Source organism: Lissotriton helveticus, chromosome 5_1 (genome assembly GCF_964261635.1).
Source record: "Lissotriton helveticus chromosome 5_1, aLisHel1.1, whole genome shotgun sequence".
NCBI classification, from domain to species: Eukaryota; Metazoa; Chordata; class Amphibia; order Caudata; family Salamandridae; genus Lissotriton; species Lissotriton helveticus.
In genome coordinates this window covers 847,638,547-847,655,260 of record NC_136065.1, presented here as the reverse complement: position 1 = coordinate 847,655,260, position 16,714 = coordinate 847,638,547, and the positions used below count along the sequence as shown (strand labels likewise).

Below are 16,714 nucleotides of genomic sequence, written 5' to 3'. Positions count from 1 at the left end.
TATGTGTTTCTGCTCGTCTTGAGTGGCTCCATTTGGTCTTTTTATTGCAGCGCCAGGAACGTGATGATCACAGCCGTATCAGGAATCAGGTTAGAGCTAAGCTTTAATCCTCTTTTCACCCCTGCTCCATCCTGACTCCTGATAGGGCCTAGGGCGATTTTGTCTCACCGCCCGTGCATGCATCCATTCTTAGACAAGGTGCGCTGCGAAGAGCATGCGCAGCAAGTCTATGGGTTGCGAATGTGTGAAGAGGGCTGAAATGAAAAGCGCTCTACACACATGTGCAATACATGGAGATGATGCACCCCCTGCCATGTGTTGCTCCTCTGTGCACTTCCGTTGACACTGCACAGAAATGAAAGCAAAACGAACTGACAAATCTGCCAGTTCGTCTGTTTTTATTTCTTGCGGCTGGAAATGCACAGAGTAGCTTTTCTCTCCTCCTGTGTGCTGGTGATGGGAGGTCGCCGCCCTTGCCCTATGGACCAGCCGCCACTGTAACAATTCCGCCCAGGGAGAGGAAGGAACGAGGCCAGACTGCAGTATAATAATGAATGGTACCACATTGCCCGCACAACCTGCTGAGTGGCAGGTGCTGGCTGTGCTGATGTCCATAGGGGACAAAGCTTGGCTAACGCAGCATCTGACATCTATACGTATTGATCTCTGTGGATTATTAATCTGATACAACATGAAAACTGTCACACTCTGTTGCATCCAGATTTTGCAGTGAGCTGCAGCCACAGTACAACAGCAAAGCATTAATACTGTTAAGACACAAATAAACAATCCCCATACTAAAGGCTCGTGATGCTGTGTATATGCTTGATCATTCCTGAGTCTGGTAATTCGTTTTGGACAAAGTTTAATGGTGTCCGCGTCCTGAAGTTGCCCTGAGTACACTGGATCAGTTCGACTCTGGTATGTTTGTACATGCGCTTGAACGAAAATGCTTCTAAAGCGTGTCACGCGCGACGTGCAGTGTGTGCGTCAACCTGCAGTGCCAGGCGTGTATTAAACAAAAACCGAATCATTACACTTAACACAGCTCTGCACGTTTGTATCATGGGAATTCAAGCCAACAGGCTTAAATCTTTTAAATAGGAACAAAGAGTGGGGGTTAAGTTCTACCCAACAGCAATCTTCCTTTCGCCCCAAGCAGGAGTCTAATGACCCAACATGAGCTGTGTCCTGCCTGCCTCCAGGCCTTCGACAGAGATCACAGATTGGGGCTTATTTACAAGCTCCTTGCGCCGCTCCTACGTCACTCTTTGTTCATTTTCCAGGGTGGCATTAATCATTTCGGACATAGGGCATAATGCTGTCGTGTACTAGCCTGTCCCTTGACAGCACGCTGGGGAACGGTGCATCTTCTTACGTCACAGGGCATGGCAAATCTTTAGCAACATACTTGAAACAGTCAAGACCCACCACATTTTCGGTTCAAGTAGTCTTACGAGAAGCTTGCCAGTCTCCCTGGAACATGCTATGGGCAGACAAAGGAGTAATAAACCAGCATTTTCAATGCAATAAGGCTTGCATTTACCCGAGTTTAAGCTATTGGCATTGTAAATGAAAATGACTTTTATTTATGTTTTTTTTTTAAACAGATAAATAAAAGGCATTGTCATTTACAATGCCAATAGCTTAAACTAGCGTAAATGCGAGACCTATTGCATTGCAAATGCTTGTTCTCTTATGCACACACAAAACATCAATCCTCATAGTAATGGCCAGGGACAGCTTTAGCGCTGGTGGGGCACAATTGGGTTGCAGCTGAAGGCAGTGTGTGAGTTTCTCTCAGTGGGGCAGTATGGTGTTCAGTGGGGGAAAGGATGTGGCATTTTGCCGATGACCGAAACTGCAAGGCTCTGAGACAAATGGCTTGTGATAGCACATTTAAGCATATTTGGGACACTTTGCAAATGGCAAAGTTTTCAAATGAATGTATAGTGTTGACCAATAACAACTGAGCGCATGTGTGCATTGTCAATTTAAATAAATGTTGAAAAATACTAGCTGTAGCGTCGTCTTTTGCTTGTGGCAAAAATAAATGTGGATAAATACAGAAAAAATGCCCGAAAAATAAATATGGATAAATACAGACGGAAATGGCAAAAAAATTAATACCATAAAACCGGGAGCCCTAATGATAATTCAATTTGAGTTGGGGAGACTTACTGCTGTGGTAGTACCCTTTGTGATACATAGCATGTGATGATTTGAATTTTACTTGATTACAAGCATTTAATATTGATAAACATTTTCCTAACATTCTGCTGATAACTTCATCTGGAATGTTTGGGTGGTTACTACTGATAAATCGTTCTTAGGGTGGTCCTAGTGTAATGTTAATACATTTCATCAGCATTTTACAGCGATAAAATTTGCTAGTAGCTCGGCAGGACTTTCCTTGAGCAGAATTAGCTCTCACTACATAAAAGGTTGGAGACCCCTGACCTAGACCTTGCTAGTGTGCGACATCATTGCCAAGATACACTCACATTCTCATTCTGTTCTCTGTTTTCAGATGTCTTCTCCAGGTTTTCTGACATTGCCTACTTGCCTGGAAGAATCTCTTATGTCTGGGGGGCTATCCTTGGCTGCAGTGCCATTGCTGCCAGTGAATAGAGACACTTATGAGACCACAGGCTTCACATTTAAAGCGAAGAAAGCTTGGCTACCACGAGAGCACCCCCTGTGGGAAGTAAGTATGGTGGCAGCACTATGAGTTCTCTATTAGGGAGTTTGAGAATGATGCTTGTCTCTGAGATTCCCAAACACGCAACAAGGTGAACCCAACAACAAGGGCAGGCGGCAGGCTGGTCAGTGGGTGATAGAGGGGATAAGAGTATTATTTTGGAGTTATTTGGAAAAGTAAGGACATTAATGGCATTGTACGTATATACATACAGATACAGCCATACCCAGAACACTGTGTAACCCAGTATGTAGATTATCTTCTATTTATTTACAAAGTGTAACATACTATGCTTTTATAGGTCCAGGGGGTGTGTTTAAAGTGTACCATTGTTATAAAACAATGTGTGTGCGTAGCTTGATTTGAATGTGTGGTTGCAAATGGTATGTCAATTGAGTGGTTTAAAGTCTATATGTCCATGACGGTTCCAGGACCGCTGCTTAAACTGTTGCTGCAAATGTTCTGCCCATACAGATCTTTAGGATATTTGGTTATGTTGTGGCAGAGAAATATAAGGAGAGGAATGCAGTCTCTCTGGTCATAAATGCATAGCTCACACATCAGTCATATTGTTAGGCTCCAGACATTAGCAAACACAGAAGTAATAAAGAGCCAGTCATTGGCAATCACTCCTTTTAATTTACTAGGTGCAAGTCAATGAAACTGACATGTTGCACCAACCTGGCAGCAGAGATGCCAAAGAAGCCTGCCCTCTGAAGGTACAGCTGCTCCATAGCTCTTCACCCCTTCTATCGCCAGAGCGCTGCTGATAAGCTTCCAGGAAGGTTGATTGTTATGAAAAGTTGCACTTACAGTGTAGACAAATGAGTTTAACAGTACTCAACACAATAATCATAAGTATGTTTTCCGGTTGAGAGAACAAAATGGCCACTCCTTACTTTGACAGCCCTTCCAAGCCCTCCCAAGCCCCTCTATGATGCCAGGAGCTCACCATGCCACATTATACCACCCACCACACCACACCACACCACTGTCAAAAATTCTCAAATCTGAGTTCACCAGAATAGGCAAAAAAGAAATGGACATCAAGCAAGTTTCAATTATGTTGATACATCTTACTGTTTTGAGAAAGCTGTGAATGAACTAGTTGAGGTGGTATATCAATAAACCTGAGAAGGAAGATAATTTACGAACATCCTTTTGGTGATATCCTTACTCTTTTAAGTGTATGCTACCTTTTTTGCCACTCAGCTGCTTACATTACTAACAGATATGCCAAAGTGAGATATTAGTAACTTTAAAACTAGTGACAGTGCTCAGAATAACTCATTTATTTTAAGATGTTTATTCATAAGCTTTATTTTGGATAAACACTGTCACTAGCTTTCCTACTGTTGCATCCCATCCACAATGCCATGAATCTGCTTGGTGTAAGTGCGCTTTACCAAATGACTTTAACATAACATAGTTTTAAACCTAATTTCCTTTGATCTGGTCTGTGTCAAGTGATGTGATCTTACTAAGAAGAAATTACTGGCCCTGAGGTCGTGGAATGTCATCATAGGTGATGTAACATTATGCTAGTTGAAGGTTTTTAATAAAGCTGAAATAGAGACTTTACCTTATTTGGTCAGAAGAGTTTGGCAAGTATGTACACAACAGGTATTTACCCCTGACCTTCTCTAACACTTCGACGTAAACAGTGCACCCAAACCTCATTTGCATGATTTAACATCCCTCAACTCCTCACCCACTGGTAATGGGGTAGTACATACAAAAAGCAGAAAGAGGCAGGGGAAGGAACCTGGCCTCTTGATACTAGAAACATGTCGGTTATTTCAAAAATAAACCTTTACATAGCACAAAACAATTCGTGAAAGGTTTATTATCACGGAATTCAACCAAAATTATAAACCTCAGAAAAATCAACGATTGAACACAAACCTTCAAGGATCCAAAGTATGCCCTGCTTGTTACTCTGCGGCTGTCTACAGTGGGTATAAGCCTCTTATGCATTTTACCATGACTGTAACTTGTGACCCACAGATTACATGAGGATCTCTGCCACAAAAGCATTTACCCATTAATCTATCTAATCCTAAATTAGAGAGGGCCCTACTGCTGGCCAGTGGGATGAAAAAGTAGGAGTGGAGCTATGACAAAGAACCTAACTAGGATTTCCTTCCAAGAGGTGTGACCTATGTAGTTAAGGATTCAACTTAAAACATGTGAATTCAAATACTATGCTTTACACAGTGTGCCATTTGCCAGTTTTTGTGTCTACCTCTGAGTTTTCCATTATTGCACCCAGACATATAACAAAACAATTGATCTATGCCTAAAAAAATACAGACCTTTTCGCTTTTCCAGTGGCTGGTTAGCTCTAGGAAATAAACAAGTAATAATAATGATTTTGTGTTGAATAATTAACGTTTAAATTGTGTCAATTCTGAAACTATGAGATTACGAAATAAACATTACAGAGGTCTGTGCAAGGAGTAATATTTAAGTGTCTCAATCTCTTCCGTCCAACCCTTCACACCACTTTCCATTGCAATCTTGCTTGTTAGACACTTACTCCCTTTTGCCCACATCTTTCTGAACTCCTCCATCTGCTTATCTCACGCCACATCTTTCCCCTGCAGCACTGTCTTTTCATTGCCTTCTTCTGTACATACTTTCTTTCATGTCTCCACTTTGATTCCTCCAAACGCACAACTCGCCCAGTCACTGTTGAGCACACTCAATTTTCGTTTCCTTTGGCACTGATAATAGCCGTATGCATCCTTCACACACTTTCCCACAATAACATTTAGCACATACCTGACCATTGCTCTGTGCACTTTGCTGAGGGGCCAAGGATTGGATATACATGTAATCTGAAAACCTTAACAGCCCGCTGATAGACACTGATCTCAGCCTCAGCACCAGAGCTTTCCTTTATGCCCTATCATAAACCCCCACCACAACAAGAACTTCCCAAGATACCTGTGGTGTCTCAGTTCACTCAGAGTCATATGCACTGAGTTATGTTGCATGAAAAACAACAACAGAAACTGAACATTTGGAAAACTTAAATAATCTTAGTGAATGTAATATGAGATAAAACATGAGATATGTGAACATAAACTGATTTGTTGTCATTGATTACATTAGGACTTTTACAATTTGTGTTGAGAAACTGATTTGTGAGTCTGTCGATAAAGTTTTGTCTATGATAATAAGGCCAGGTAAGGACCGGTCTCAAAGCCTGTTTTTGCCCGCACCTCTTAAAGCCCTGCTGCTTGCAATTCACACAACACACTATGATGCACTCATCCTCCCAGATGTGATAAGAGGTGACTATCAACTGCATCCTACAGTCACTCCTGACATTGACCTGACTGAGAGATTATTTTGGTGTGTTCAACCTCAAAACACCCCGTCCTTGAAGATATGCCCCTGATTGTATGATGCCTCTTGGTGAATCACCTCCCTTTAAAAGCGAATGTTTAACAATGACGAGTTCATCGTTGATACATCCACCAAAACCAACAATGTTCATAAAGCCTCAAAAGCCAAGCAACTCATAATATTGGAGTCAAATGTAACCTTTTTGCTGACTTCCACTTTTGTTATTTGTGCTTCCTGCTTACTAGAACAATAACATGTTTACAATTTCTGCTCTTGCCATCTTCCTAGTCAGTGAAATTGGTAATACCTGCTACCTGTTCACATTGCTACGTTTATGTATTACCCGTCACCCTACTCATCACTTGTTTCCTTAAACACACTTGGGTCTATTATAATCCTACTCTCTTTTCAAACTTTGGCTTTCTCTTACAACGTCCTGTAGCATGACACTATCCGGTTTGGCCAATAAGTTTCCTTGGTTGTCTGGGAATATGTGGAGGCTGTCACCGAACTGTGTCCAATTTTCTTCTAATATGCTTCTTGGTTAATTTGTTACTCTGAGTGTTATGAGAGTTTCAAGCCTTTCAGTGAGAGTCGTCACACGTATTACCTCTTTTTTAGGAATAGTCACAGTTCTAATGTATTAAAATAGTTTACCATATGCTTCAGCTCTCATATTTTTGTAGTGATCATCGGTTTCAATGCTACATGCATAATCTTCCTCCTTTTGCTTTAACCTTTGTGTAGTACCCATACCTATTGCAAGATACATAATGGGCTTTTGCTGCCCCTATGCCACTACTACAAAGTGCTAAGATCTTTGAATCACAATTAATAGTTGCATACTCTTGAAGCTTTTTGCCAACCCTAAGCTCCGTGGCCTTGACTAATTTCTCACACGTTGATTTGCCCTTGAAGCGTTACATCTTTCAACAAAATATACTTCAGCATACATGTTTGACTTTAATTATGTTCTTCTGTTGAAGCGTTTACTTGTACACTCCCTTGTTTCAGCATTATCACTGACACTTGCTTCAGCTTTTTGCTTAAAAGTCTGTAAATCTCTCTTCATAGTAATCGGGCTCCTGCACTTCCTGTCGTTCCTCTGCAAGCCGCTTTGCTTTCCATATTTCTTGCGGTGTCTAACAGTGGAATGTGATTCCTTACTTGAGCTGCCGCTAACAACATTTTTTTTTTTTTTTTTTTAAAGACCTTTATTACGTAGATCACTGTAAACATTCCTCGCTTACAACCCATCGGGCCGGCTAACAAGCAAAAATTCCAGTATCATAGAACAAAGACACAGCCCTATGCCGTCAACCCGGGGGTATGGCGGCGTAACGGAGTGTAATCATATGAGATCCCGAAGGATATGGGAGGATAAGGAAGGTCACATTTTACACATTTATGCACATAGTAAGGTCCACCGTATACAAATTCTGTATCCGAGAAAGGAAACTAACAGAAACAAAAACAGAAACAAACCCCCCGTTAACTTGGTCGTTAGAGTACAGTACTGTAAGGTTCAGGGCAGTGCCGGTGCGCATACAAAACCTAGACGCACTCAAGCGCCATAATTCAGTTAGCAATGGCCAGTATTATATGTCCAAGGAGCTGGATTGTGTGGTTAGAGGAGGCTCACATATATTTCCCCTGTAGTCATTCCATCTGGACCATATTTCCACCCATTTGCGAGGACAGCCTCTTGAGACATACACTGTCTTCTCCTGCAGCATGCACCAGTCCATGTCACATTGCCAGTCCCTCAGTTTCGGTGGGTTAGGGTCACCCCACAACCTCGCAATGTTCCTTTTTGCCACCATCAGCCCAAGCGTTACCCACAGTTTCCCCCTGTGCGTCAAGTCAGTGGGTTCCCAGATGTTGAGTAGACCTCTTTTGGTCTCAGGTCGAATTTCTACCTCCCACACCTCCTGCATGCAGTGCACTACTCTCCCCCAGTACTGTTGCACTTTTGGGCACCCCCATAGGATATGAAAGAAGGTGCCCTCTACACCACATCCCCTTCGACAGAGCCCGTCCCCACCTTTTCTCATCAATTGCAGCCTCGTACAGGAGATATAGATTCTATGCAGTATTTTAAGTTGAATTAGGCGCAGTCGGGCAGAAATGGCTACCTCACGGGGGGAAGCAAGAGCATACACCCATTCCTCCTCATCAATTTCCAACCCATCGGCAATCCATTTCTCTTTTAAGGGCAAAAGCAGGTCGGGGGAATTATTTATCAGCTTTTTGTATGTGAGAGATATGGCGTGTTCTGGAATGTTCCCGTCTAATAGTCTGTCTTCCAGAGGGTAGCTTTGAGGCAGTGTGGTGGCAGGTGGAATGTGTGTCTGAAGGGAGTGTCGCACCTGTAAATATTTGAAGTATTCGGTGTGTGCAAGTTCGTACGTTGCCTGCATATGAGCGAATGTGTGAACACCTGTAGGGCCCCAGATGTCTTTTATTTGGGAGATGCCTATCAGGTCCCAGTTCCGGAACCCTTTAGTGCGACCCAGGTTGCCTAACTTTGCGGAAGCCCAGAGTGGTGTAGCCATGGTGAGGACCCCGGACCACCCCAGTTGTTTCTGTGCTGTGTGCCATATCTGTACCGAGTGCTGTGTAGGTCCAGTGAGTCGAAGTTTGCCCAGTGTAGAGTAGAGAGCAATTTCATAATTCCAACCAGGGAGTTGCCATCTGTCCATCCCATAGGCCGGATCATTACCATCCCCATAGGTCCCTTGATTAATTGCCGTGAGATGGGCTGCCCAGTAGTACTTGCGGATGTCGGGGAGGGCTATGCCACCGTCATACCATCCCAGTGTGAGTTTTGACAGAGCAATACGCGGGGCTCCAGCCCAACGGAGGGTACGCTGAGCCGCCTCAATTGCTGTAAAGTAGGCGTTGGGCACCATGTCTGGATAATTTTGGAGGGCGTAGAGAAACCTGGGCAGCGCCATCATTTTGAACAAGGCTGCTCGGCCTAGCAATGACAATGGCTGGTCCTGCCAGGACTTGGCCTCTCGTTGGATACGCCGTAGGGGAGGTTGAAGATTGCGCTCGTAGGAAGGGCCTTGTCCTTGGATATGAACACTCCCAGGTATTGGAAGCCGTCCTCAGCGACTGTGATGGGACAAGTGTCGGGGAGCTTCGGGGGGTTCCCGCTGAGGACGTAAAGATACGATTTGCTCCAGTTGATTCTGAAGCCGGAATTTCTACCAAAGCTCGCGAAGATGTCGAGGGCCGCACGGATCGACCGTCGTGGCATAGAGAGGTATAGAAGAATATCATCCGCGTAAAGGGATATTTTGTCTTCCCATCCCTCCGCCCATTCTATTCCACGAAGGTAGACGTCATGTCTGATCCAGGCAGCTAGCGGTTCAAGGGAGAGGGCGAACAGGAGAGGAGACCGGGGGCAGCCTTGTCTAGTTCCTCGCTCTAAAGTGAAGACCTCCGACACTTTATCGTTCACTAGGATCTGTGCCAGCGGTTCCGTATAGAGGAGACTAACCCACTCCACAAAATGGGGCCCAAAGCCCATTTTATGCAGGACAGCGAACATGTACGGCCATTCTAGGGTGTCAAACGCCATGGTGGCGTCCAGGGAGACCACAACCGCGTCCTCCTTCAGTCTATGGCGTTGTCCGATCACCCCGTGTAAACGTCTAATATTTAGGGCCGTGTTTCGATGTGGCATAAAGCCTGACTGGTCAGGATGTACCAAAGTATTCAGTATTGGTTTAAGCCTATTGGCGAGTGTTTTTGCCAGTATTTTGGGCTCTGCGTTGAGGAGGGAAATCGGCCTGTAGGAGGCACAGGATTCAACAGGTTTCCCCTCTTTCGGGATTGCCACTATAGTAGCAATGCGCTGGTCACGTGGCAGTATGCCTTCCTTTCTGCTGGTGTCAAACATGGATTTAAGGTGCTTACTAATAGTTTCGGGTTTAATCTTGTACAATTCTATCGGGAGACCGTTGGGACCCAACGCTTTCCCTGGTCGTAGTTCCATTATTGCACGCTGTATTTCGGCCTCCGTGAGTGGACTATCAATGGTTTCCCGGTCCTCATCCGATAGACACGGCATTCGGATATCAGCGAGGAGGGCCATAGAGTCCTCCTCTGGGCGGTCAGACACCCTCGTATAGACCTGCTTGTAGTGTCTAGCAAACTCCTGCACTACATCCCGCAGCTCCGTGAGAATCGCCCCGGACTGATTATGTATTAACGGCACTGTCTTCCTGGCCTGCTGCTTTTTGTCCAGCCAGGCGATAAGTTTTCCGGCTTTATCACCCTGATCGTACAGCCTGCCCATTTTATGTCTAACTACCGTCTGGGCCTCCTGGGAGACCAGTGCTCTGTATTCCGCCAGCTTGAGCTGCCATTTGTGTCGAACCGTCCTTCCCCCTTTCTCTAGCGCTTCCGCCTCAAGCTCTGCCAGCTCCGCCTCAGCTTTGGTGACTTGACAGCGCTGTTCTCGCCGCCTGCCTGCGATGACTGATAGCGCTTCCCCCCCTTACTACCGTTTTTAACGCCTCCCATACCGTGACAGGGGAGTCTACTGATCCCTCATTTTCTTCGAAATATTGAGTGTTAGAGGTGTCAATTTTCCCCCGTGTGTCTTCATTCTGCAGGTGCCAGGGGTTGATCGGCGCCACGCACCCCTCCCTCCTGGTTCCGAATGTGATGTGCGTAGTCACCGGCGAGTGGTCCGAGATGCCTCGAGTCAGGAGTGTTGCCTCCCGTATTATAGTGTCGTGCTGCAGGACGGTGAGGATGTAATCGAGGCGTGAGAAGGAGTGATGTGGCCCAGAGAAGAAGGTGAATTGGCTGGTCTTGGGATGAAGGTGGCGCCAAACGTCGGTGAGTCCGAAGGCCTCAAGAAACTCAGCCAACCATTGCTGCCCTTGGGGTAGGGCTCTGGAGGGCTGCCTATCCATGGTGCCCGAAACCACCGAATTGAAGTCCCCGCCCAAGACCAACTGACCGTCGGGTAGGGAGAGTAACAATTTGCCCAGGTCTGCAAAGGCTTGAGCCTGCAAGCCCGGCGGGACGTATGCCGAAAGCAAGTTCAGTGTGTATCCCTCCCATCTGCCTGTGACCACCGTAAAGCGGTGGATCTGATTTAGTGCCATCAATATGGAGGGGCAATGAGCGGCGTATAAGGATTCCCACCCCCCTGGAGCCTGAGGTGAAGCCGGAGTGTGAGGCTAGAGTGTATCCCCATCTGTTGAGGGCCTGACATGTGTTACCCAATAAGTGAGTTTCTTGCAGCATTACTATGTCTGGTTGGTGCCGTTTTTAATGAGTTGCAAGACAATAGTGCGCTTGAGTCTGTCCCCAAGTCCGTTTACATTCCAGCTCATTATTTTTAGGCTCTTTTCCCAATTCCTAGCCATAACCATTACTTTGGAAGCATTCCGTACTTAGCACTCCTGAACCAGTAAAGTCTTCATGAACATAAATTCTGTACGACCAAGACAAACCCAGTACTCCCCAGCCCTCCCCGGATCCCCCCCAGCAGAGAGACTCTCCAACTCCATTGCCCACCCTGGTTCCCCCCCCCCGAGAACTATAACAGTGCAAACATTAACAGGCATATCAGACAGTTGACTCCATCCTCTCCTCCCCGTAACTTCCCCCCACATCCCGCCCACCTCTGTGAAAACAAACCCCCCCCCCCTCCCTGCCCCCTGCTCCGTGGGTTTCAAACTACCCACCACTCCAATTAGCAGAGCGCCTGTCGCTTAACCCTACCCCGGTGAGACACCGAGGAACTTTTAACTCGGGATTAACGTGGCCTGCTCCGTCCCGGCCGCCCTCCCGCAGTGCCCCAAATCATTCGGCCCCTCAGGCCATGGGTGTAGAAGTACAATAAGGGAGCCCGTCCCATGGGCCACGGGCAGGCCCCGCGCTGTCCCCTCGGAGTGCCCATGTATACAAACAATCACACTGTATACATTACTGTCTGGCTTCTTCTAAGTCCAGTGTGTGCCGCCTCATTGCGCCGTGTTATCTCCGGGCGAGTCCCAGCGGGGACTATTTGACCTCAAACGCCAGGATCGTTGGCTCTGCTCAACATGCTCAGCACCCCCCGCCGCCGACTCCGGGGAGGGGTGCCCTGTGTCTCGCCACTGTCCGCCGTTTTGCAGAGGGTGGGCCACTGCCAACGTTGTGTCGATCCACTCCTGTACTGTCGCAGGCGAGGTGACGAAGTGGGACTTGCCACCATGTATGACCTTCAATTTTGCGGGAAAGAACATCATGTATCGAATTCCGTGGTCACGTAGTGCCGCCTTGACCCCTTGGAAGGAGCGCCTCTCCTGTTGCACCTGTAGCGTAAAGTCAGGGAAAAAACGAACTGTGGATCCCTCGTACTGTAGATCCCCATGTTGTCTGGCAGCCTGTAGGATCGCATCCCGGTCTCGGTAATTGAGTATTTTGGCAATAATTGTTCGTAGTGGGGCTCCAGGTTTGGGTTTAGGAATCGGGGCCCGGTGGGCCCGTTCGACAGTGAATATCTTGGATAGCCTCTTGGGTTTCAGGTGGCGAAGTATCAAGTCTTCGAGAAAGAGCTCTGTACTATCACCCTCAAGATCTTCCGCCACACCCACCACGCGTATGTTGCTCCTCCGAGCCCTACCTTCCTGGTCACCGAGCCGAAGTGCCATCTGCCGGTGTTGGTGGACAAGCTCGCTGACCCTGCGTTCAAGCTTCCTCTCCGACTCCTGCAGGGCCTTTATGTCCACTTCGTTGGTTTTTGAGCGGTCCGTGGTTTTCCCCAAGTCGGTACGGAGCAGGTTCACTTCGATAGTGATCTTGTCCATCTTCGTTTCAAGGCTGGTGCCGAGGGTCTGGATTGCCGCCATTATGGACGTCAGGGAGGGTTCCGCCTGTCCTGTGCCCTCCTTTGTTGCCCCCACGGCCTGCATCTGCGTTTTGGGCACCGTGTATTGGTCAAGTTTATTGGTTTGGGACACAGTACCCCCTTTGGGCAGCATATTCGATCTGGTGCCCTTGGGGTCAGACGTTCCGTCACCCACCTTCTTGCGGGACAGCGCCAGCTCAGATCCACTCCCCTCCGCTGACAGGCCGCAGCCAGGACTATGGGTACTGCCCAAGATCTCTCGCAGCGTGGGGCCTACTGTCTGGGGTGCACTCCGTGACTCTCTGCCGTTATCCCAAACTCCTCGGGTCTGCAATCACTCACATTCGCCCCACCTGCCAGCCGGTGTCCAGTGGTCAAGCCGCCTCCAAAGCCGTGGATGTGTGTCCTTCTTCTAGTGGGCGCCTACATGCATCACTTAGCCTCCGCAGCCCCCAGGCAGGCTATGGGTAGCGCAGGCCGAGCGACCCCCCTCTCGCTCAGGTGGCAGCAGCGCGGGGGTTAGCAGCCCTTCTTACTTTGAGGGTAGGCGTCCAGCTGCGCTTCGTGGTCCGGTGTGTGGGTCCTTCCAGTCCGCGGGGTCTCGCAGGCCTCCTCGTTAAGCGACCCCAGGGCACCGATATGCCGGCGCCGCTTCGGAGGCCACGCCCCCCGTTTTTCACGCCTCTCAGGCCGCGGATTGCGGCAGGCCAAAAGCCGGGACCTCGATTAGAAGAGGCAGCGGCCCCAGGGCTCCAGATGCGAGACGCCGGGCCGCCGCTGAGAGTTGCGGCCGCCTCACGGAGCCTCCGTGGGTTCTCCGAGTCTGTAAGAGGCTCCGAGGGTTCACCAAACCTGAGGGAGCTGGGGGCTGCAGTCAGAGAGCCTCTCAGCCAGGATTTGTAGCGGATTTGTCAGGGGACACGGACGGTCCCGGCGGAGCTCGGGAATCAGGCGGCCATTTCCTACGGCGCCTGGCCACGCCCCCCGCTAACAACATTTTCCATGAAGAGTAGTCTTTCAGGCTTGTCAGCGTAACTCAATGTTGGACATTTGACCATAAATTAATTATACACTGGGGATCAGAGGGACAGGATGTGCTTGATTTAGTCTTCTTCATGATGCTACGTGGTCATTCACCCCCAGCTCTGGAAAAATAAATTATTAAAACATTTATAAATTTTACTTGGTGTACTGAATATAGTCCTAATTACTGTTATTATTATAATTATTATCTATTCATATAATCACATTTACTGTAAATGTTTAAATAAAAAACAATAAAACATTTTTTTTTACAAAGGTCGCCAGTACACAGAAACAGATTCCCTGCACATTATAGATGAATGTTTTTGGTATAATATAACGCTTTGGTGAACAGAAAATTTTGACAGTACATTGTTCGATATATATAGGAGGGATATGGGGACAACCACCCCCCTCGCCTTGTGGCTTCGGTAGGGGAGAGTGGCCATTGGGCCCCCCCCTCGTTCTTCTGTCTCACTTCGGTGTGTGGCCCATGTCGCTGTCGTCGTTTCCTACCTCTAGGCCATAATGCCTTCACCATGGGGCCCAGATCTTGGTGAACCTTTTGGAGCAGCCCCGGGCTTTGTAAGTCACCTTTTGAGTGACACAAGTCCATACCCGCCCTCCATTCTGCGAGAGTAGGGAGATCGGCTACCCAGTATCTAACTATGTACCTTTTGGCGACTACTAGTCCCAGGTTGCATAATAGAAGCTTAGCGCGAGGTAGATCAATTTCTGTGGAGATTCCCAATAGCACATGTTTTGCCTCCCTGCGAAGCTGGACTTCCAGTATTCATCTCAACTCCCCCGGTATCAGATCCCAATAGTTCTCTACAAGAGGACACTCCCATAATGTGTGTATGAATGAGCCACTTAGGGTTTTACATCTCAAGCAGTTGGGTGAGTCTGCTCTCCCCATAAGTGAAGACGTGCCCTACTCTGTGTTGGATCTTATATTGTACTAGGCGCCGTCGCAACTTGAGATTTCCCTCTGGTGCATTAGGGCCTCCTCCCAATCAATGTCTGGCAGCTGCCCTGTTGAAGTTTCCCACCTGGACCTAAGAGGCCCCAACCTGTCCAGGACGTTATTGATTAACTTTTTATATGTCCAAGAGACTGCTTTATCCAGAATTTCGTCCTGCAGCAGCCTACGCTCGAGTGGGGCGAAATTTGGGAAGTGCAGTAGGATCTATCACCTCCGCTTTCCAAGCATACTGTAATTGCAGAAATTTGTATCTTTGATAACTGTGTATTTGGAACTCAGGCTGGAGTGTCTCGAAGGTGATTAGGTCTCCCTCTCTAAGTATGTCACCCAATCTGGAGATCCTTGTTGTGTCCCACCTTTTTGAATCCCTGTAGTCTGTTTATCTCTAACAGCCTCGCACCTTCCCAGAGTGGTGTCGCCTTCATCAGTTTTTTGGCCCATTTCATTTGATGTTTGGCCCTTTTCCATGATTCCATGACCCTTTGAGTAGCAGGTAGTAGTTTGCTGGTGTCCCCACCCCTGTATAAGTGGTGTAGGTATGAACGCTATGGAAATTGTAGCATCTCCATTGCATAGTTGGGGTGGTCCCCGGGCATATGCCCCATTCGTTGATGACTATCAAGTGTGCCGCCCGATATTAGGATTGTATGTCAGGTATGGATAGATGGGTGTTGGCTATCCCAGACCAGGGTGCGTAGTTCCGCGTTGATGGCTGTGAAGATTGACTCCGGGATTCGACAGTATGTGTTTTGTAATACGTATAGGAGTTTCGAGAGTGTTATCATTTTGAACATGGCGGCTCTCCCAAGAAGCGTCAGAGGGAGCCGTCTCCAGCGCACCACGTCCGCTCTGAATTCTACAGTACCCGCTTGATGTTACTTTTGATGCATATTGCATCATCGGTAGAGACATAGAGTTCCAGGTACCGAAAGCCCTCTTTGGCCTCCGTAAGTTGATCTGGTATACGAACGGTGTTGGGTTGGCCCCTCACTGCGTAGACTCTAGATTTGTCCCAATTAATATGGTACCCCGAGAGGTCACCGAATTCTATAAATATCTGAATCATTGACGGGAGTACCGTATCTGGGTTGCTAATGTATATTAGTATATCGTCCTCGTATAAAGAGACTTGTTCATCGCCTAAAACTTCGGCATTGTCTCTAAAACCACACAGGTCTGGGTGTTCCGTGATTAAACACGCAAGTGGCTCCAGTTCCAGTGCAAATAGCAGTGGGCACAGTGGACACCCTTGATGTGTTACTCTTTTAACTGTGAAATCAGCCGACGTCTCTCCGTTGACGCACACCCTAGCTCTACGGTTTGTGTATAGTAGATCTATCCATGCCATTAAGGTCGGTCCAAAACTAAACTTTAGCAATGCCTTATGCATGAAAGGCCAGTGAACCGCGTCAAAGGCGTTCTTGGCATCTAGAGAAAAAGGATGTGTGGGGCCGGCCTGTTCCTGACGGTTTCTAGCCAATGGGCTAGACGCAAAGGTTGAAACTCGTGGTGCATTTGGGCATGAATCCTGACTAGTCGCAGTGGACCAGCAAGGCAATCACTGTGAGTAGATGGGGCGCCAGGATTGAGGCCAGTATTTTGGTTTCTACGTTCAGTAACAATATCGGGCGATACAATCCGCATATCGCGGGGCTTCCCGGGTTTGTGGATCACCACCATGGTGGCTTGACGCATTATACAGGTTTAGGAGGTGCGGGGCTAATAGGCTGGCGTTGCGTTTGAAGAGTTCGTACGGCAGTCCATTTGGTCCCGTGGTTTTCCCAGGGTT

General features: G+C 47.5%; 1 protein-coding gene across 1 annotated transcript in view; it reads left to right on the top strand.

Annotated features, from left to right (window-relative positions):
- Positions 1 to 16,714, top strand: part of ZNF511 (zinc finger protein 511) — a 119,358-nt gene that overhangs the window by 29,030 nt on the left and 73,614 nt on the right. The window contains exon 2 of the mRNA XM_078643323.1: positions 2,531 to 2,707. Coding sequence (XP_078499449.1) covers positions 2,531 to 2,707 — 177 coding nt within the window. The remainder of the gene's footprint in view (positions 1 to 2,530; positions 2,708 to 16,714) is intronic.